At 50.2% G+C, this 21,219-nt stretch overlaps 2 protein-coding genes across 3 annotated transcripts in view; one reads left to right on the top strand and one right to left on the bottom strand.

Moving 5' to 3' along the window:
* KCNIP1 (potassium voltage-gated channel interacting protein 1) overlaps positions 1-21,219 on the top strand; it is a 317,413-nt gene that overhangs the window by 16,231 nt on the left and 279,963 nt on the right. The gene's annotated exons all lie outside the window — the stretch shown is intronic.
* KCNMB1 (potassium calcium-activated channel subfamily M regulatory beta subunit 1) lies at positions 3,258-13,991 on the bottom strand. Its single transcript, XM_006186679.3, has 4 exons — positions 13,732-13,991; positions 10,198-10,355; positions 8,583-8,754; positions 3,258-4,454 (listed from the first exon to the last, which is right to left on the bottom strand). Exons 2-4 carry the CDS (start codon positions 10,329-10,331, stop codon positions 4,185-4,187), a joined length of 576 nt encoding a protein of 191 aa, XP_006186741.1. The 5' UTR covers positions 10,332-10,355; positions 13,732-13,991; the 3' UTR covers positions 3,258-4,184.

Raw genomic sequence — 21,219 nt, 5'->3', positions numbered from 1 at the left:
CAAAAAGATTTGTTTTATATGGGTTCTATCTACTAATCTCTGCCATTTTAGAAATTAAAACTCAGAATGTTTCGTTCAAATTTATTTATTTTAAAATAACAATAATCAACACATTACGTGTGAACAAAAGGACCATATTTTTATGAAAAATAAGTACATTTTTTAAAAGATTTATCGAGCAAAGTGGCATCGTTTTACATTTTTGCAGATCTTTTTACTGTCTGGCTTAGCAGAAGGCAGCTGGTTTCGCCTATCTGCATTCAGTCTTTTGTGTATCACATGTCACAGAAGCGCTGAAAAATTCCCCATATGCTGGTGAGAGAATGAGAGTGAAAAAAGCAAATAATATCTATATATTATATGAAAAGAGTTTTGAGCTTGAAAGCTTCCACTTTGTGATTTGCTTCCCTTAGACCGCGGTGAATCTCTTCATGTCTTTCTGGTCTTGCTTTGGTCTTTCTGTTTTCCCTCCGTGTGAAAGGGCAGCGGCTGGAGAAGCGGTGCAAGACAGATGCACTCTGTTCAAACAGTATCTTTGCAAATACTTCATATAATTCAACTTCCCCCAAACGCCAAACTCATGGGATATTCGTATGCACCAGCCTGTACTGCCAATTAGCAACGGACTGAATGCAGTGTACAAGCCACACACCCAAGGAGTTTTGAAATTAGGAGGAATTTTCAATGAATGACTATTAGGGGCAGGGAGGCTGGCATCATTTCAGTAAGGCACCAATACTGAGATTTTTATTAACATTTTGTATTGCATTGTTTTGAATTTGTGTATATTAGGCTCTTCCCTGTGAAGCAGGAAGCCCTTGCTGATGGTGGGGGTTAGAGGGGAGAGTGTCAGGAAGATGAACAGCTTCTTGAAGGCAGGCACCCTGTCTGCTTCATCTCTGCCCCTCCCACTCCCCTTGCCAAGTGATCTGGGTTCTGGGGGAGCAATCCAGATGCATCTCTTCAGGTGTGAGTCACTGGTCCATGAGAGAAGAAACAAAACCAGTGGAAGCGCTAGACATTCATTAGTACAATGATTTTTTTCAAGAACAGATGCGGGCTCTGCTCCCAGGCAGATATTATTCCAAAAACATTTTTCCTCCCTGTCTAACTCCATCATGCTTAAATGCCCATTATTTCACACTCATCTTGGACATGAAGATCTGTGAGCAGCAGGCAGGTATGGGATTTGATAGAAGTAGGCCAAACTCTGTTGACAGGAGGAAGACATTTATCTCAAGCAAATGAAGGTCATTGTTAATAATGCATGGGGCAGTGGGGGCTGGGCATCCCCAGGCACTTTTTTCTAGAAGGTCATGGCCTTTCCCCCTGCAGGGGCTGTTTGGGTAGTCTGCGTTTCTGTGTATTTCAACCCCAAATGCCGGTACAGGGAAACCACATGCAAAGGAACCCCTGTAAGTGAGACTCACGATGGGCACTGTTTTCTTCTTTTTTTCCTTTCTAATTAAACTTAAATTTTGGAGAGAATTGTGGATTCCCATGCAGTTGTAAGAAATAATACAGACAGATCCCATGCACCCTTTACCTAATCTCCCCCAAAGGCAATATCTTACCAAACTATTGCATAATATCACAACGGAGACTTTCTTAAAAGACTCACAGGACCCTTGGACTTCCCTGACCCCAGAATGGAGAAACCCTGCGGAATGGTTTGCCACCTCCCCTTGGAAGCGCTGTCCTCCATAAGAACCTGGAAGGTGGGAGGCTGTGTCACGGCTCCCTGGTTGCAAGTGACAGATGTTGGTGCAGATTCCAGGTGCGACCCCCAGATCCCTGACTTGCATGAGGACACCATGGGGTTCCAGAAATGCAACACTGTTCCTTCCCTGGCCCCTGGGGGCCCCTGGGTCCCTCAGCCCTTCAGCTAAGTCTGCTCAAGTACTGTAGTTGACCAGCCAGGCTCTGGAATCACACAGCCCAGGGCTTGGTTCCCAGTTCCTCACTTACTATATGGTTGACCTTGACCAATGACCTCTTAGAGCCTCAGATTTTCGTAATATCTTATATAGCATTTATCATGTGTCAGTCGCTATTCTAGGAACAATATACAATAACTCATTTAATACCAACAACCCTAAAAGGGAAATATTATTATTAGTTCCTATTTTGCAAGTGAGGAAATCGAGGCATGGAGAACTTACTGGCCCAAAGTCACCCAGTTAGTGAATAACAGGGTTGGGTATTTGAACCCGGGCGGTGCCCATCCCAAGTCCACATACATAACCACTGTCCTGTATCGCTTCTCCTTATCTGTGAGGTGGGTTCCGCAGTGCTTCACTGAATTTTTACGAGGCAATCTGTTTAGCACAGTGTCTGGCACGTTAGAAATAAGCACCCATAAATGCTAGTTAGCATTATTGTTGGTATAATTTCTCCTGGAAGTTTCTGAGTCTTCATTACTTCTTATTGTTACTAACAATAGCTTCCATTTTGACCATCTGCTATGTGCCAGACCTTCATTCAGCCCTTCCAAGTACCCAAAAGGAGGAGTCTCTCTTCTATAGATGGGACAACTGAGAATCAGAGAGACGAAATCTGGCGGAAGTGGAGACAGGGTTCCCACTCGGGGCTGCGCCTGGAATCACAGCTCCAGAAGGAACTTTAGAGACACCAGCCTAACTTCCCATCCAGCTCAGGACTTGAGCTGACAAAAAGTCACTGGTTCAGTCCATAAAGCCCAGTGACAGGGCCCTGGGTTTCTTCACCAGTGGGTCTCACGCTCGAGCACACATCAGAGTTCCCCGCAGCCACTGCCAAAACACAGAGTGCAGCCCACCTCCCCCAACCCCCACGCAATCACTCCCCATGCTCCCCATCGCTCCCCCTCGGGGTTTCTGGTTAGTAGGGCTGGGCTGAGGGCCTGAGAATGTGCATTCCTACACGTGTTGCTGGTCCAGGGACCACACTTTGAGAACAACTGCCTGAGGACCAGTTCTTGGAGTAGTAATGGCAGAGATGATGGCTTCCCCCCAGTTATCCCCTTTCCAAGCCTGAGACAGGCTCCCATGCCAGACCAGGGCCCGTGTTTATCTGCGTTGGACGTCGTAAATCCCCAATTATGTGGTTACTTGCCCTCCATACTGGGCTCTTAGAACTGTGTGTTCTCAAAAGCCTGCCTCTGGCCCCTTCCCTGGGCCACTTCCATCTGCTTGGTGACGGGGAACCTCACCCTCTCAAACTTTTTTTTTTTTTCAAAATAACATCTACTGTTACTTTTCTGATTAAAAATAAGCACAAAGAAGCCAAACATTTTTATTGTTGAAAATTTAGAAAAGTACCAAAAATAAAAAGAGGGAAGAAAATTAAAATCACCACTATCTCCCAGTTAATATTTTGATATAGTTTAGTATCACTCCCTTATGGCCTTTTATTTTTTATATATATTTGTTTAACTGAGGTATAATTGACATATAAAATTTTATTTGTTTTCAGGTGCATAACAATGATTGGAAGTGTGTATATACTGCAAAATCATTACCACAATAAGCCTGGTTAACATCCATCTCCACAAATAGTGATTTTTTTTTCCTATGGTGAGAACTTTTAAGATCTACTCTTAGCACCTTTCAAATATGCAATAAACTATTATTAATTATGGCCACCATGCTGTACATTACATCCCCATGATTTATTTATTTTATGACTGGAAGCTTGTACCTCTATTTGTTAATATTGGGATAAAAATGTATACAGCTCTGAGAACCCTAAACACAAGCAACGTTTCAAATGTGCTCTGTACGTGGGGGCTGCTGCTGTTCTCATAATAGAATTCAAAAAAGGCACTGAGGGTTTTCCAGGGATGGCTTACTGGGTGGGACTGGCTGGTCTTTGAGCCGGCCGCCCTAGGACAGAGGCCCAGAAACAAGGATCATTGTCATCAGGGCAGTGGACAGTGGCACAATAGAAATAGATGTGAGTCAGCTGAGTGGGGACAGGGGATGGAGAGCTGTCACCGGCTGGCCTTGTGTTCTCATGAGCCCTGGGGAGCTGGAAATGGCTTAACAGAAGGACTTCCCAAAGACCACCCAGGCAATGGAGGATGGAATGTATTGGAGGGGGAGAGTGGGAAGACAGGGGGAGGAGGCAGGGGTACACATGTGGGGAGCAGCCCGGGGACCCATCCAGTCCCCTGTGGCCCAAGCAGTGATGTGGCATGGATGGGTCTACCTCTGGGCTGCCAGGATGGAGAGGGACTGGTTGATCTTCACCATGACGATAATGAGGAGGCCGCCGGTCAGCAGGAAGGTGGGCCAGAAGAGGGAGAAGAGGAGGGTCTGAGGCCCGTAGAGGCGCCGATACAGGACGCTGGTCTCATTCTCCCGGGTCGTTGAGAAGCAGTAGAAAACCTGGTGCTCGTGGAATCTGGCTCTCACCTTCTCCACATCGGCCCGGGCCATCTGGTAGTTGTCCAGGCTGCCTGGGATGTAGGAGCACTGCAGGGGAGAAACGGAGGCACCTGTGGGCATGGAAGTCCTTGTTTCTTAGGGCCTGGCATGGAGTAAAGTAAAGCTTTGGAGTCAGGCCCCTGGGTGGGAGTCAGGAGTGTCCAAGCTTGGCAGGCGGCACACTGCACGGTTCTAGAAGGTGCCTACACAGTGTCATTTGGGAAGGTGGTGGCCTTGGAGCTGCTCAGGGTCCACACTGCACACCTGGAAGCAGAAGCCCCAGCTGGAGCCCTGGCTCTGCTCCCATTGGCTACAAAACCATAGGCAAATTGCCAACCATTCTGAGCCTTGATGTCTTTATACCTTAAATGGGCTAATAGCAATATCTTTTCAAAGGAGTTTATTAAAGGACTTCAAACTCAATCGTCTAAGGAGACCGATGCGTGACACAGCCTGCGTGGGGTCTACATTTGGATTCAGGGCAGAGGACATACACCCAGTTGCTTACAAGGCTGATGCAGGTAACATCCACAAATGAAGCAGGTGAGGGAATAAGATGGCAGGTGCCAACGGACACTTGCCTTGGTGCCAGGGAGAATTGGCAGGGGAGTGGTGCCGCCTGGAGAGATGGAGAGAGCCAGACACATCCAGCCTGGCAGTCATCACTCCCCATCTGGACAACAGATACCAGGCCATCCAGAAGACCTACAGCAGCCAGATCTTCACCATTTTAGGAGAAGCCAGAAAATCAGATTTTCATGTGGACTCTCGCATTTTTGAAATCTTGCTGAAAATTTGAATTGAAAAACCCTTTGAGGTCTAACTCTGTGTGAGCCAAACAAAAGATCTTGGCAAGCCGGCATTTGACACTGGGAGTCAAAGGAAAGCGAGAATATGCATTTAAAAGAGCTTTGTGCAGGCAGAGCCTCGTACATATTTAATGCTGACACTGATCATTGTTATTAGTAACCTTCTGGCCTGGTCAGATGAGGTCCAGCTGGAAAGCTCTGCAGAGAAGGCACAAGGTGGAGACCCTGGTTTTATCTCTGCTCCGTGCTGGGAGGTCTGAATGTTGCTTATGTGAGCTTCTAGCAGATGTTCGGCAAGTGTGGTCCCCTGGCAGCACCCGCAGCAGACTACACACGGGCTGGCCGTAAGCACACGTTCCCTTCTCACTCTGAATCGCTGAGGGTGGGGCCCAGCAATCGGGTGATCCCTTCATGCACTAAAGTTTGAGGCCCACTGCCCAAATACAATCATGTCCCAGGTCAAAATGAGTGACAGTGTTGAGCCAGCTTCTCCCAGGGCCTGTGTCTCTCCCTGGATTTGAATGAGGTCCCGCCCCCAAAACTGCCTGCCCTGACAGCACTCAGTCCAGCAGTACAGAGGATGGTTGCATCCTGTTCTGACAGCCTGGAAAGTAGGGAGTTGCCTCCAGATGTGGGTCCACATCCCCAGCCAGCCAGGGGGCAGCTGAGGCCGGGGAGAAGCTGGCTGGCTCCTGAGGAATCCGGCATTCAGACTGGTTGGGCACTGGAGGGTCCCAGTACCAGGTGGGTCTCAAATCCTGAGCTGAGGGGGCCTGGCCCACATCTCCCCAGTATCTCTGACTGTGACCTTGTGTAGCCCACTGAGCAAAGGTGTGGTGATGGAACCAGACAGGCCTGTGTTCAAACACCGGTTCCAAGTCGTGTGACCTTGGCAAGGGCCACAACCTCTCTGAGCCTTGTAGAATGGGCTTGTGAGGGTGCCTGCCTGGTAGAATTGTCATGGGAGTTAAATTAGATGATGCATGTGCTAAGCGCCTAGCACAGAGCCCAGTACATAGTATGTGCTCAATAAATGGGAGATGCTATTAATAATAATAGTGCTATTGTAACTTAACTGTGAAATTACAACAACAGCCCCTTTTCTCTCTTCTTAAAAAGAGGGCCATGGACAAGCTCTGACATGGGATGTGTGCGTATCCTGGGGCCCCACTGTGTCCTTTGCCAGGTTGTGGTTACTCTAGACCCTTTATGCTGTGATCACTTCTGCTTGTCTTTGAAAATTTGCTTCTTGATTCTTGGAATAAATGAGGGGCTCCCTGAATGCCAACATAGAGGCAGGGGTCCTGGTAGGAGCTGATTAGGTGGGTTTGGAGGCCGTAGCTCCATCTGGCATGGCTGAATCATGCTAGTGATGACAGAACAAGTCAGGCCTCCCTGTTCCGCTCAGGCGCACTTCCCCATAACCTCCCTGGCACTGTCAACAATCCCACTATCCCCACCCCCCAGGCACCCTGCCCCTTCCCATCCCATCAGCCATCAAATCCTGGCTGCTAGCATCCATCCCTGTTGCAGGATCCCCTGTCCTGGGTGTTTGCTGTGCCCCCCACCTCTCTCCCCAGTAACTGAACCCTACACTGCTCCATATCACTGTGATCATTCTCCCGGGACCCCAGACCCTTCAAAGACTCCCAGCTGCTCATAGCAGTCATTCCCAATGGGGCCTTAGCATCACCTAGAAGCCCAGAGGTTTTACTTCAGTGGGTCTGGTGTGGGACTCTGGTTCTCACGTTAAAACCAGCATTATTTGGAGTGAGCTTGTTCCAGGCAAAGCTCTGGCCTTTCGTTGCAAATGCAAAGGAACTTCATGTGTCCTGAGCCCAGGCTGATGAGAGACCAGCCCTGGTGGCATCAGAGACTCTTTAAAACTGTGTGCCCAGTACGTCAACCCCAAGCCCCGGCTGCCGTGGCATTTGCTCTTCATGTTTGCTGGGCTGCGTGGGTGGGATTAACCTCTACGTCTCATGTGCTTGAACTAGTGTATGTTGTTGTAAAGTGGTGATTGTGGATAAGCTTAGCCCTTCCCCCATCTTTCCTTCCCAGTCTCTTTCCCGATGCCGGACTGTTAAGGTTCAAACAAAATCCTGATTGAATATAAATGCCCAAGCTCACCCCATTCTTCGTAAAATGCCTGCCTCATCTGCTTCCCTAGCTGTGCTGTGTCAGTGTTGCGTGCTGGAATTCAGCATTCCTGTCTCCTCCCAGACATCCTTGAAGACTGTCTTTTTCGCAAAAAAAAAATTTCAGTGAAGTGTTTTCTGTAATTTTTTTTAAATGAGAATTACCTTCCATAACATGCCGCATTCTTCATTAAAGCCTTGCTTCTCTCAGAAAAAAAAAAAACAAAAAAAACCAACAACAACTAAAAAAGACCCATTTTGATTGCACACTTTTTTAGCACAGAGGGCTCCTAGTCTACCTCTGAAGCCCTTTCCAGCTACAGCCCATCCTGTGTCATGGCCTCTGTGGGTGCTGGAATCCCTGTCTCCACCCAGCCTGCTTTCTCCTTGCTCTGTTCCCACCCTTGATAGCTGTGCCCCCCTCCGTATTTCTGCATAACCAGTGCCTGCCTGATTCTTAACCCAAATGCCTTTCTGATTCCCTCACCTCACTGAGGCTAGGAAATGTCACTCCTTTCTTTAAGCCCCGTAATTTTTTTGTTCCTCTCCGTGGCATGATTTCACGTAAAAGCTCTTGCCTCTTGAGTCCCAAGCCCCTAACACAGGAAGTGCTCAAGGATTGCTGAATGAATGAGCAAGTGAATGAAGATGGGCCAACTTGTATTTCCTACAGGAAGGGCTGTGTTGGTGGATTTGGGGTGGGGGGTGAGGAGAGGCAGTGATGGGAACATCTCCCCAGCACTGGCCTCCAAATGTTGCACCAAGCCCGGGCCTCTGGCTTCCTAGAGTGGGAGTCACAGGGGTTCCCCTCTGTGGGGTCAGCTCTGGGCTGGTCTCCCATGACTCACCTTGCAGAATGAAGTAAGACTGCCAACACTGCTAACAGCTGCTTGGTTTTGAGTGCCTGCTATCCACTCAGCATCGAACTTGGCACATTATATACAGTCTGACTTCATAAAAGCACTTCAGCAAATGCAGAAACTGACGCTTAGAAGGGCCAAGGAGGCTGGAGGCTGCCCCCATCACACAGCCAGTGAGGGGCAGAGCAGGGATTCAAAGCCAGGTCTGTTGGACTCCAACACAGAGAAGCTAAGTCTGGCTGGACCTCATACCAGCTGTGGCCCCCGTTCTAGTGGGTTTGTCTTTCCCAGCCTCTCCTCTCCAGTTAGGGCCAGGCCGGCACACCTGCCAGTGGTAAGGGGATGTGTGCCCGTCCCCTCGGTCAGTACCTGCTGGTTCTGGTCCCGCGTGTCCTCCGTGTGGTACAGCACAGCCCACCGGCCCACGGATGACACGTTGACCCACAGGCATGGGTACTGGGGCACCCTCTTGCCCTCCAGCTCCTCCTGGTCCCGGATGTTGGTCTCAATCAGGTGGCACATGGATTCCTGGGTCCACACACTGGGAAGACCATGCACACACGTATACATCTCAGGACCTGGGGTTCGCAGAGCTCCCAGTTTGAACCCCTTAGAGAGACCCAAGGCAGAGACCCTCATCTTGCCATAAGCACCCAGCACTAAAGGACTGTGACAGGAGAGTCCCACGGCCCAGGAAGGAATCCTAGAATCAGAATATCCATGCTTTTTGGCCTCTTGGACAAACATCTATATAAATGACTTCCGTCCTGGCTGCTCACCCAAGACCCTGGGGAGCTTTTAAAGATTCTCATGTTCAAACCATTCCCCAGAACAAGTGAATCAGAATTTCTAAGGCGGTGGTTTCTAAGGTGGAAACCACCCTGCCATGAGTCTGACGGGCAGCCAAACCTCAGACCCCTTCTTCACATCATCTTCATCTTGCAGAGAGAGGGTCAAAGAGAAGCTCAGAAAGGTCAAGTGACTTTTCCGAGGCCACACAGGACCTGAGGCCAGGTCTGGATGGCTTCAGAATCTGTTCCCTTTTCCCTAAATAGAGTGGATGGAGGAGGGGCTTGATTTGTGCCGGGGGGCAGTGAAGGGGGGTGAGATGGTGGAGATAAGGTATTGGAGGCACACGGCTGCTCTGAGCCAGGCCTCGCTCGGTAAGATTCCAGCCTGGAATCGCTCCAGCGCTGTAGAAAGCGAGGCAGGAGCAGGCCCAGGAGAGGCTTAGCAGGCCCATCAGCACACCCGTGAATCAACTGTGACTCACCTCCCATTTACTAGGCAGGAGACACATTGCCAGGCAGAGGGGGCTGTCAGCAGCTGGAACGTGCCCAGAGGCAAAGGCCTGAGACTTAATCCTAAGATCAGGCTGACAGAACTGAGCGTGTTTGTTCCCATTAGAGCACAGATCAGGAACTTCACAGCTTTTTCCTTTAAAAGCTCGAGTGGCTGACATGCCAGGGAGCAAGGGCATGGAACAGGCTCTGAGATTCTAGAGCAGGGCTCCAGAGGGACAGATTCTGGCTCAGTGTAAACACTTCCTGCTTATCAGGAAAGCCCTCAAATAAAGTGATGTGTATGGTTTAGGTAGTGAGCTCCCCGTCACTTGAGATGTTCAACAGGAGGACAGATGCCCACCTGACTCGGAGGTTTGTGAAAGAGAGTCAAACTGCAGATGAGCTACAAAATTCTGTGACTCGGATTCCTCCTGGGATCAGACTCGCACTGGGGCATTTGCTCTGGTCATTTGCTGTTTCTTGTGAGAAGGGCCTCCTGCATCTGTGTCCCCCAAGTTTCAGAATCCCAGATGTGCAGGGTCCAGTCTGGCCCACCCTCCCTGCACTTGAACCCTAGACCCTAAGAATAAGAATAGTACCGACCTTCCTGCCTGGTATAAAAGTAAAGGGGGGGGGCTCCTTGCAGACTGGGCTTTTAGGGGAGAGGCTGGAGGATGGGGGCAGATCAGTGAGTCTGGTACCTTTTCTGGTAGAGGGGCAGCACAGTCGTGCCGAGGATGTAGTAGGTGATGACGGCACACACCACCATGGCCACGCCCAGGCAGAGGGCTCGGGTCTCTCCCCGCTTCTGGGCCATCACCAGCTTCTTCCCCATGTCCACTGGGAACAGTGTTCATTTCTAGGACCACAGAGGCAGACAGACGGGAGATCAGCACAGGTGACAGGTAAATCCACAGAAGGGACGACAGGTGACAGGAGAGGATGCTCAGATATCAACATCACCTCTGTTTTTATCTGGAGCTTTGCAACCTCAGAGGGCTTTTCTGACCCCATGGAAACCTCCCACCAGCTCTGAGAGGCAAGTATTATCATCCCTGTTCTACAGATGAAGGACCTGTGGCTCAGAGAGGTAAAGCGACTTGCCCAAGGTCACACAGTGTGTGACAGGTTCAGTAAAGGCCCCCGAGACGCCCATGTTCTCAGCCCCAGAATCTGTGACTGCTACTTTACATGGCAAAGACTTTAAGGATCTTGAGATGGGGAGATCTTCCTGGATTATCCACGTAGACCACAAGGATCCTTATAAGAAGGAGGTGGAAGGAGATTAGACATAAAAAGGAGAGGGTGGTATGACCAGGAAAGCAGAGACTGGAGTGACGTAGCCGTGCGCCAGGGCATGCGGGCGGCCGCCAGAAACCAGGAGAGGCGGGGAACTGTGGATTGTCCCCTAAGCCTCTGGAGCGGGCACAGCCCTGCCGACACCTTGATTTTAGCCTTGCCAACACCCTGCTGGTTTTGAGCCCCTGGCTTCCAGAACTGTGTGCCAGGAGATTTCTGTCGTTTGGGGACACCAAGTGTATGGTCATTTGTTACAGCAGCGATGGGAAACTAACACGGGAGCTAAGCAAACACAGGAAGGAGCAGAGGTGGCGCATGCGTGCACTTTCTCCGAGGACACCCATCTCAGGAAATCTTGGAGCGTTTCACAGGTCTGCCGAGACAGGCCCAGGGCAGGGCTGCTGGGCGGGGGTGGGGGGCGCAGCCTGCAGAGAAGGGACAGCAGGGCCCCCAGAGGGCAGCCACAGGCAACGGGGTGGAAGGAGGCGTTTCCGCAGCCAGCATCCTGTAAGCCCTCAACACCATCCCCACCCACCCCAACCCCCGCCTTCAAGCGAGGGCAGAGGGCAACTGCTCTCTTATATGGGGACTGGAGCAGAATAGGGGGACACAGCTGGCATCTTCCTCCCTTCCCCCTTCTTTGACGGGAATCCCCTCATTTTTCTTCTGGGGAATCCGCCTCCCCTCAGTGCAAGCAGAGTCCCTCCTTCCCCTGCTGGTCACACTAAACACCCTCCAGGAGTGTCACTCTGGCCACCTGGGTGCTGCCTGGAGTCAGAGCTGCCTGGCTTCTGCCCGGGAGTGGATTTCCCCTCTGCTCCCTGCGTGGCCGCGTAGCCTTCGGTAAATTCCTTTGCTGTTGATTTCTGTTTGGTGTTTAAGGTAGCAATAGTCTGCTTCTACCAAAGACACCAGGGCCCTGGGGCCTTTCTCTGTAATCCCTGTTTTAAGGGAAATTTTAGCCAGATATCAGAAAGGACTTTTATTTTCCCTGCCAGGTCCCTAAAGTAATAAATGTTATTTTTATAGATTGGTGAGTAACCAGGAGACAGGCATTAGTCCACAGAGATTTCAGCAAAGTGCTTTATTTTTCTACTCAGGCTTCTCTTCCCCTGTAACTACTGACTGTTTCAAGTGTCCAATCAGAGATCCTTGACCCCTTCCCCCGACCCCAATTGCCACCTCACCCCCACCCCTGCTGTCCTAAAGAAAAGACCCCAGGGGTCAGTTACCAAGTTTACAGCCCTGCCACTCCCTCCAAGATGATCGACGGGGATGGCACCCAATGATGGCTTTTCCTCCCACATTTGGGACACTGAGAAATGGGTTTCCCTACATTCTGACTGAGACATTACAGTCACAAGGGGAAAAATGTTCCCTTGACAGAGAAAGATCCTTTCCATCTTATTACATCTGTCCTTCTGTCTTGTGGGAATGGGACGGCCTCCATCGTGGTTTACCTGGGGTCACTTCAACAAACCCATCCATGTTTGCACAGGTAAAGGGACACAGCCACCTGCCACACTGTCTAGGGTCCCTGGCACCCGGTCCCAGCCCCGGGACTGTGGAACACAAGGCTCTGGGCGCACAGGGAATCCTGCCCTGGAGGGAGGACTTTGGCTGAGTGCTCACGACAAAACCAGTTCTTTCCTGGGAGCTTGGGGCATCCTGGTGGGGCCTGCCCTGGGCGTGTCCCCGGCCTTCCAGGCTAAGCAGCTCCACCTCCCAGAGGCACTGGCCTGTCTGCCGCACGGCACCCCCACCCAGGGCCCCCCTGAGGCTGGGGAGGGCAGGGTCCTCAGGAGGAAAGGAGGCAGGAGGCTCCCCTGTCACAGAGAAGTCTGGAACCTGCCGCTAGTTCAGATGCCCCCTGTCTGCCATTCTCTGCTGAGACTGTTGCCCACACCGAGCGAGTGGGCTTGTAGAGTTTTGAGAAACCCTCCTAAGACCATGTGGGATAAAAGAATGGGGTGAGGATACGGATAGGGATGCAGAGATAGGATTTAGCATCCAAGTGAGAGCCTTCAGACAGGAGGAAGGGCGGAACGGCTGCTAGCCCCTGAGGCCTGGCAGGAAGAAACGGGTTGCGGCTGTAAAAGGAAGGATTTCAGTTAGACTCCAAGAAGCATTTCTCAGTGTGGAGAACGGCGAAATGTCTCTGGACTTTTTGGACTTATCTTCCCATTTAGAAAAGTCACTGGAGGCCCGGGGCGGATTTAGGCAGGATTTGGAGGGTCCTGGTAACCTGGTATTTGAGTTGACATTCTTTTCCTTAGAAGGACAGGGCGTAGAGGACCGTGTTTAAGGGTCTGGAGGAGTGTGGGGCTGGGGTGGGGGGGATTCTGAAGTCACCAGACATGGGATCAAATCCTGGCTTTGCCACTTAGCAACCGTGTGACTATAAAGCAAGGGTCTTCCAAGGATTCTGGTAAAAATCAAACGATGTATCAAACATCACGTATTTATCTCAGCGCCTGGCCCAATGCAAGCCCTCAATAAATATTTACTGTTAACAAGGAAAAGCCCAAAGGTTTGGAGCAGAAGTCCCCAGTGCTCCTACTGGGCCTTTTTTTTTTTTTTTTTTTTGCCCCACCCTCTTCTTGATGACAAGTATCAGGACTGACCCTCATCTCAAGGCTGTTGACCCCTGGTTGCTCTGGGAGCTCAGACCTGAGGGCCAGGGCACTGTGTTACCACACTGACGGAGCCATGGAGCCCCCACTCGCACCCCTGGTCCCCAGCAGGGCACCCACCAAGCGGCTAGCAGTGCTAGTCCCGAGGGACACCGACTTCAGCTCCACTGGAGCCCAGAGTCCTGAAGGACAGCCCCTTGGGGAAGGGGGCTCCCGCTGCCAGCCCCCCTCCCTGACGGATCCCCCTCCAGCTCCAGTCTTCAGAGAAACCGCTTCCCCGGGGCTCCTGGACGCAGTACTCACAGTCTCCCCGGTGCCCTGCAAGTCTTGAGTCTTCAGCAGGGAGACACTTTTCTGCCTGGCCCCCAGCCCCCACCCCAAAAGAGGCCGCCTGAGCGCCAGCAGGAAGTTTGGGCTCTCAGCCTGTCTCTGGGGAAGTGGCCTTTGGTTCCCATCTGAGGCGAGCCTCCATGCCCAAACATGGTCAAGTCTGAGCGCGCAGCCCCAGGACACAAACTCGGGAGAGCAGGTACCCAGCCCAGAGGACAGGACAGCAGCTGTCACCCAGGCCCCTGCACCTGCAATTCCCACAGTCTCGTGGGAAACAGACTTCAAACAACAGGCAGCAAAACTGAGAAGCCGGGAAAGACCATCCCGGTACATTTGGAGGCATTCCTTCTTCAATCAGTCTCTCTGGGCTGGCAGAGAAGCCAGGAATGGGAAATGAGTTTCCTTTTGTTGCCGTGGGGGAGGGAGGAGGAGTTGAAGCTCTGAGGGGTTGGGTTTATCAGCTGCTGGGGGAGGCTGGCATTTCCCCACTGGAGCAGCCAACAGCACTGCCTTTGGCACTTGCATGCTGTGTGACCCTGGGCGGGTCATGGCACCTCTCTGAGCCTCAATTTCCCCATCTGTGCTATCGGGCATTTAAAAACTTACTCTGTTCAGGATAGTGATGAGAGTTGGAGATGGCGGAGGTCCAGGGCAGAAGAGAAACCCACTTTTTAAAGATCAGCCAGGCAGAAGCTGGGAGCCGTGAGAGCTCCGTGCCTGCTTCCAGCCAGCCTGGTGGCCTCCCAGAGACTGTCAGACTGTACAGTCTGGGCTCATGGGCAGAGATTGGTTCCTATCAACATGGCAGACAAGTGAGCAGTGGCATTTGCAGGCAAAGACATGCTTCTAAGGGGGGAGGGTATAGCTCAGTGGTAGAGTGCATGCTTAGCATGCACAAGGTCCTGGGTTCAATCGCCAGTACCTCCATTAAAATAAAACAAAAGCAGAAGCATGCTTCTAGATTTTTCTCTGCTTCCTCATCCCTGAAGTAGTTGTTGTAAGGATTAAAATGCAGCGACAAAAACAAACATGTACTGGGCCTGTCCTAAGTTTCAGGCTTGATGCCCGTGGTTAGCATGTGTCTACCCCTCACTCCACTCCATGGTCAGTTGAAGAAACTGAATCTGAGGCTCAGAGGCCTTAAGTGATTGGTCCACGGCTACCCAGCAAGGATGGGAGCCAGATTCAAAGCTGGCCCTTCGAGAATGCAAAGCTGGGCTGTCTCTACTGAGCCTAGTCTAAGACAGTAAAAAGCTCACCCCTGTTAGACCCTAGTCACCTGCCACCTGAGGTTCTGGAGGTCACCTGAGTGCCCCCGGCTCCTGCAGAGGTGGGCACAGGCCCAGCCGTGTCTGCTGAACGGGTTCTACCCTCTCCCTCCCGCCGGCCTCGGCTGCTATGAGGCAGCCAGCCCAGCGGGCAGGAAAGGAGAGCCTTGCCACGCTCTCCAGCAGTTCGTTCCCGTCCCCACTCCCCAGCCTCTCCTAATTGAATCCTATTACGGGAAAGTAAATCATCTGTTTCATGGGCATCATAGCAGAGGGGGCCTCTTACAGCCTCAGACCTTGCGGGTGCTGCACTGACAATGAGGGACACAGGGTCCAGAATGAATCCCCAAAGGAGTGATTTTCCAAGATGGTCCTTGGCCTGAATGAGTCCTGCTGGGGCCCGTGAACTGATGCTGGTCCTTCCTCCTGCTCCCTTGGGGAAGAGGTGCACAGCGCAACATTCGGCCTTTTCAAAGTACGGCTAAAGGGCTACTGTGCCCCTACCTGACTCAGCGAGGTATTAAAGGTTACACATTTGGAATTTATACACAAGCGCTAGCATTCTTCCCAAAGTACTTTTCCTCTTGGAAGATGGGAAGGGAAGGGGGTGAGCCCCTTCTGCTGCACCAAAGTAAACCCCTGCCAAAACCCGTCTGACATGCCTTGCTGTTGCGGGCGTGTGGGTGGAAGCCCTGGTTCCGGCTGGCTGCGGGGTTGCGTGGGACAGACGATGGCAGGGGGAGGCCAAGGAAAGAATGATGCTACAGTAAAGACTGGTGCTTTACTGTTGGTTCAGAGACATTAAATAAATTGCCCGAGGCAAGTTACTTTGCCTCTCTGAGCCTCAGTTTGTCCATCTCTAGAATGGGGATACTTATATTTTGCCCCTTCGTGTTTTTCGAGGAGCAGGAGATCAGCTAAGCTACCTAACACGGTGTGACAGATGGCATTTTTCTTAAGACAAGATGGCCACACCAACACGCATCCCGTCCTCCATGCTCTTCTTTCAATGTGACGCCAATGCTTCTCCATCTGCAGAGGGTATCTGTCTTTTCCCCTTCAACCTGGGAGAAGCCGCCTTGCCGAATGGAGCGCAGTGGGCGTGGCACTGTAATTCCCACGGCTAAGTCATGAGCAGTGGGATAGCTTCCACTGGGCGCACTCTCTCTCAGGACACTGTCCTTGGAGCCTGCCACCATGTTGTGAAGAAGCCAGGAGGCCACATAGAGGCGTTCCAACTGACAGCCCCTAGCTCAGTTCTCAGCCAGCAACCAGCACCTCCCACCAGACGTGTGAGTGAAGGACCCTGCAGATGATCCAGCCTTCCAAATCCCCCCACTGAGGCCTCAGACATCAGCCACCCTTCGTCAATCTCTATGCATTTCCTCAGCCACAAAATCCCCGAGCAAATTAAACGGTTGTTTTATTCCCTTATGTTGTGGGGGAAATCTGTTTTGCAGCCATAGTAAGCGGAACGCATTGTAAGTGATCTAGACGGGGAACAGTTATTGTTGCTGGTGACAGTGGCGGTAGGGAACCAGGAGTTAAAAAGCCTGAGATTGCTATATGACGCTCGATGGGGGAGCTTTGCAAATACTCTGTATGCGCTTCCATCCTGTTGCTCACTGCTGCACAGATGGACTAGAAGGGCAGGGATAGAGGAGGGCATTTTCATTCATGGGGCATCTACCATGTGCCAAAGCACAAGCCACATGCCTATGCAAATACATATCCATATATGCGTGGATATACACACACATACATATGTGCACACACATACAAACTCACAGGGCCCACAGGTATGCACACACACATACACATATAGGCATACACATAATATACACACATGTACATGCAGACACATGTGTGTTCATACACAATACACATGCACATGCATACGTGCATATACTTACACACATGCATTCATATGCATGCACATGTACACAGTGCACATCCATGTATATACACATACATCCATGTCTACCTATACATGCATATGTGCATATACTATGCAATACACATGTGTGCATATATTCATATCCACATGCATATGCATTCATAAGTACAAATATACAAACACATATGCATATGTGTATACACAGAGATGCATGAGCACGTGTACGTATAGACATATACACTTACATATACACATGCACGCAGACACCTACACACATACATTCCTCCGGGCAGTCCTCACAAGAGGCCTTCTTGTTTGTGTTATTTGCCTAAAGTCACTCCTCTGGCATGTGCTCTGATGGAGCCGGTGTGCATCTGCGCTTGCTGGCATCACAGCCCATCCCGGTCCCTCTGTGCCTCCCCCGGGTGCTGCCGTCAAGAGGACCAGCATTTCTTTATGGCGTCCGCTTCAGCTGCTTTACAAAGCTGCTCTCCTCAGTCTATAGCCCTTTCTGGACTGTGCATCCACTTACTTATTTAAACCCTTTTGAATCAATATCTATTCTCTGCCGCCACTTGGGATAATAAGTCCCATAAATCAAACTGGCAACCGTGTCCTGAGCCCGGTGAGGGTGTGCCACTGGCTGAGTGCTGCCGGGGGTGGGAGCCAGTGGCCCTTGGCCCGGCTAAGCCATTTGCTCACAGACGTTTGAGGACCTGCTGTGCAGAGTCTCTGAATCCGTCACTGGGCTGAGGTGGGTCAGATGTGGCCCCTTCCCTGTGGGGGAGCGAGGATGGATTTTTAACACTACAAAAACTCACAATGGAAAAAATAAAATGATGTATTTTAAAAGAGAGAGAGTACTAAGGAATGGAAGAAATCACAAACGAAAAATTTTCAATATATTTGAGAAGACAAAGCACAACAGCAGGACAATTAAATGCCAATATTCAAATTAAGCGACAAGAGGATCCCTGCCCCGCTCTCTCTGAGTGAAGGGCTACCTCGCTCCTTTCTCCTCTCACTCTTCTAGCCGTGTTTTCTCCTCGCCTCATTTTTCTTACTTAGCGACAAGGTATTTAGCCTGCTGTATTGTTCACATCATTGTAAGCAGCTTGAAATCCTCTTTAAAACAAAGAGGAGCATAAATAAAGAGCCCTGCCTTCCATCTGTGCAGTAAGGTGGGGTTTTTTACGCCTTTCCCTAACTGCAAAATCATCACCCAAGTTGGAAAACAGAGAAGTACAGGAAGAAGATAAAGCGTAATGATAAGCCTGACATACCGCTAGGAAAGAATTGCTGGTGGAGGGAGGGGGCGTGCATCCTTCCAGACACTCATAAAAGGATGCAGGCTCTCTGCCTCCAGAGGGCATGCCCCCACTGCCCCCACTGCCCCCACCTGCTAGTGAGCTCTGTGCTTCTTGCAGGACTCAGTGCTGGGGTCCTCACCTCCCCTCCTGTGCCCTTAGCTACTCCCCTCGCTTCCTGGGCCAGGCCAGTGCTCTGATTTAACATGCTCAGAGTCTGTCCTCTCTCTGCAATTTCACATTTATTCATGTGCATTTTCCATGAACAGGCCTCCCCAGGGGAGTGTAAGCACGCTGAGACCCAGGGCAAGAACCGTTCCTACCCAGTGTCACGTCTCCAGCACCCGAAAAAATAAACAGAAAATCTTGGGGATTTGCTGTTGTTTTGGCTTGAAAGAAAAAAAAAAAAACTCTTACTTTTTAAAAGCTTTTTTTTTTTTTTATCATTTTAATCATTTTTAATGTACAGGTCGGTAGAGTTAGCTATATTCCCATCGTTATGCGACAGATTTCTAGAACTTCTTCATCTTGCAAAACTGAAACGCTGTACCCATCCAGCAACCCCTGGCTCTGGCTCCCCGCCAGCCCCTGGCAACCACCGCTCTACTTTCTGTTTTTATGAGTCGGGCTGCTTTCGATACCTCATATAAATACCATCATACAGTAACTGTCCTTTTGTGGCTGGCTTATTTCATCGAGCATAACGTCCTCAAGAGTCTTCTATACATTAGCATTTGACCAGAAAAAAAAATCTCTTGTTTCTTAATGCAACACAATCTTTCAATCATTTTCCCACACCATAAGACTTTTTCGAAAGGTTTTACAGTATCCCATTATATAGGTAAACTGTAATACGTTTAACCGAAGCCATTTGTTGGCTGTTAAGGAATAGTGCTTGTCTGCTTGTGTTTTGTGGAGCTCAGAGTCTCCCTCTGCTGGTCAGCAGACCTGTTCCACCTCGACCCTCACCCTCACGTGCAACCAATGTCATTTTCCCTGAACTGACAGGTACAAAGGAGACTGGGTCTATAAGTACATGGTTTAGGAACCAGAACTCAAGCCTGATTTGAGACTTTGGGCAGGAGACAGAGAGGAGAGAGAGAGAGAGAGAGGGGAGAAAGAGATGTAAGCTGATGGAGTTCATTTTCATGCCATAGTTTGTGGGACTCAGACTCTGGGGTCATGAGAACGGACATCTCAGAGTGACACTGTGGCCCTGGGCACAACTGCATCATCACTGAAGGCAGCTGCCGTGGAGGCATTGTCCTGACACTCCTGCACCGGTCAGGGTTCCCAGGAAAGGCACGCCCAGTGGCGTGCTGGGGCCGGCTCATTCCAGCTTCATGAGAGCCTTTGCCAGCCTGTTGTTAAGCCGCTGGGAACCGGTCGTCAGCCACGGAGAGAGTACTTATATCACAGAAATCTACAAACACTGCAAACCAGGGCTTTTGCTTTTTGGAGAGCCAGTTTTCCTGCCCATCACTTCAGAGGGCACACAAGTTGGGACGCCTGAGGAGGTTTTAGGAACTATTGCAAAGGCGCAGGCAGCGTAAGGAAGCACGGGGTATAATGTAGTACCCTGGGGGCTGGCCACGCTGGGCTAGGTGATGAGGGAGGGGGCTGGGTCAGCATTAGAAATAGAGTCTCCCTGAGAGGGGGTGCCACCAGCCTGAAACCCTCGGGGGCAGCTGGGGAATGAAGAACTGACCTCATTCTCCAGGGATCTTTAGACCCTCATTGGCTGAATACGGTTCGTAGAGAGGATGTAGTCCTATGGTCAGCCTCCAGGGCAGAGAACAATCTGGAGAAGAGTAGGAGTGGGTCTAGGAGGACACACAGGATATGAGTCCATCTCCTTTAGGTGGCTTTTGGCAAGAGAACCAACAAGCAGGTTGGAGCAGAGTGCTTGAGTACATGGGGGACTTCCTGCATGTCCTAGAAATCTCTGTGGGGGTCTGCAAGCTGTGCAGGTTGGGGGGGTCTCTGAGCCAGACACTCATGTATCAGAGTATATGTTGCTCATTTGTAGCCTCCCACTGATGAGAGCTGCATTCAGTATTTTCTGAATATAATTTTTGCCCATTGTTGACTGTTTTCCTAATAAAAGACCAGAGTCCAAACAAAAATTCTAGAGCAAAGGGTTTCTACATTTTTAAGATTTCAATAGCTATGGTATATCTTTTCCCAGAACATTCATACCAATTGATAAATGTGTGTACACACAGTACGTAAGAGTGGCTGATTCCACAAGTCTCCACCAATACTTGACATTATTAAATTTAGAAATAGCTGTCTGTTGGCTAGATGAAAAAGCTTTAGTCTCAGTTTTAAATTGTTTTGCTTAAATTACAGTTCTTTGCATGCTTTCTGGAAGCAAAAAAATTTATTTGTCCTAAATTTCCTTTGTTTAAATATTTAAAAGAAGAAAACCCATAAAAGCAATTTGCCCAGTGCCTGGCACAACTTTGCACGTGCCCAGCACATAGCGAGCCCCTGTCCCTGCTGGTTTACAGTTCATTCCTTCCCCCAGCCATTCAGCACACACATTCACGGCTTGTCTACTGTGTGTGGTCAGGGGTGAACAGCAAGTCTGGACTCTCTTTTTTTCTGGCAAGATTCAAGCCTTCAATCTGCATCAGCTGCTCTCAGTGACACCTGTTTGGATGGGGTGCAAGGACTGAACAACTGTTCCATAGCCCACCACCTTCCTCCTCCCTGCACAGTGTGGGCTTCAGAGCTATAAGCAGATTATTCCCACCCCTTTGCTGAGTCATAGAATGTCAGCTCTCAAGTGCCCTTTGGGACCATATAGCCTGACAGTTTTCTGCGTGTGTGAGGTTTTTCATTTACAAACTAATAAAGGCAAGTTGTAGAGAATCCGATAAATACAGAAAGTTGAAAAGAAGCAGCAATCTAGGTCCAGCATCCTGAAGAAATCACAACCAAAATATTGGTGGATTCTATTCTAAAGATAGATGCAAACGCTGTC

This window comes from Camelus ferus, chromosome 22, assembly GCF_009834535.1.
Source record: "Camelus ferus isolate YT-003-E chromosome 22, BCGSAC_Cfer_1.0, whole genome shotgun sequence".
NCBI classification, from domain to species: domain Eukaryota; kingdom Metazoa; phylum Chordata; class Mammalia; order Artiodactyla; family Camelidae; genus Camelus; species Camelus ferus.
The sequence above is the reverse complement of the archived record's forward strand: the minus strand, read 5'-3'. Positions and strand labels throughout refer to the sequence as shown.

Coding starts and splice junctions, on each gene's coding strand:
- KCNMB1 (XM_006186679.3), bottom strand. CDS start 10,331: ATGGGGAAGAAGCTGGTGATGGCCCAGAAGCGGGGAGAGACCCGAGCC. Junction 8,755..10,197: donor CTGCCCCTCTACCAGAAAAG/GTACCAGACTCA, acceptor TGGTCTTCCCAG/TGTGTGGACCCAGGAATCCA. Junction 4,455..8,582: donor CGCGGGACCAGAACCAGCAG/GTACTGACCGAG, acceptor TCTCCCCTGCAG/TGCTCCTACATCCCAGGCAG.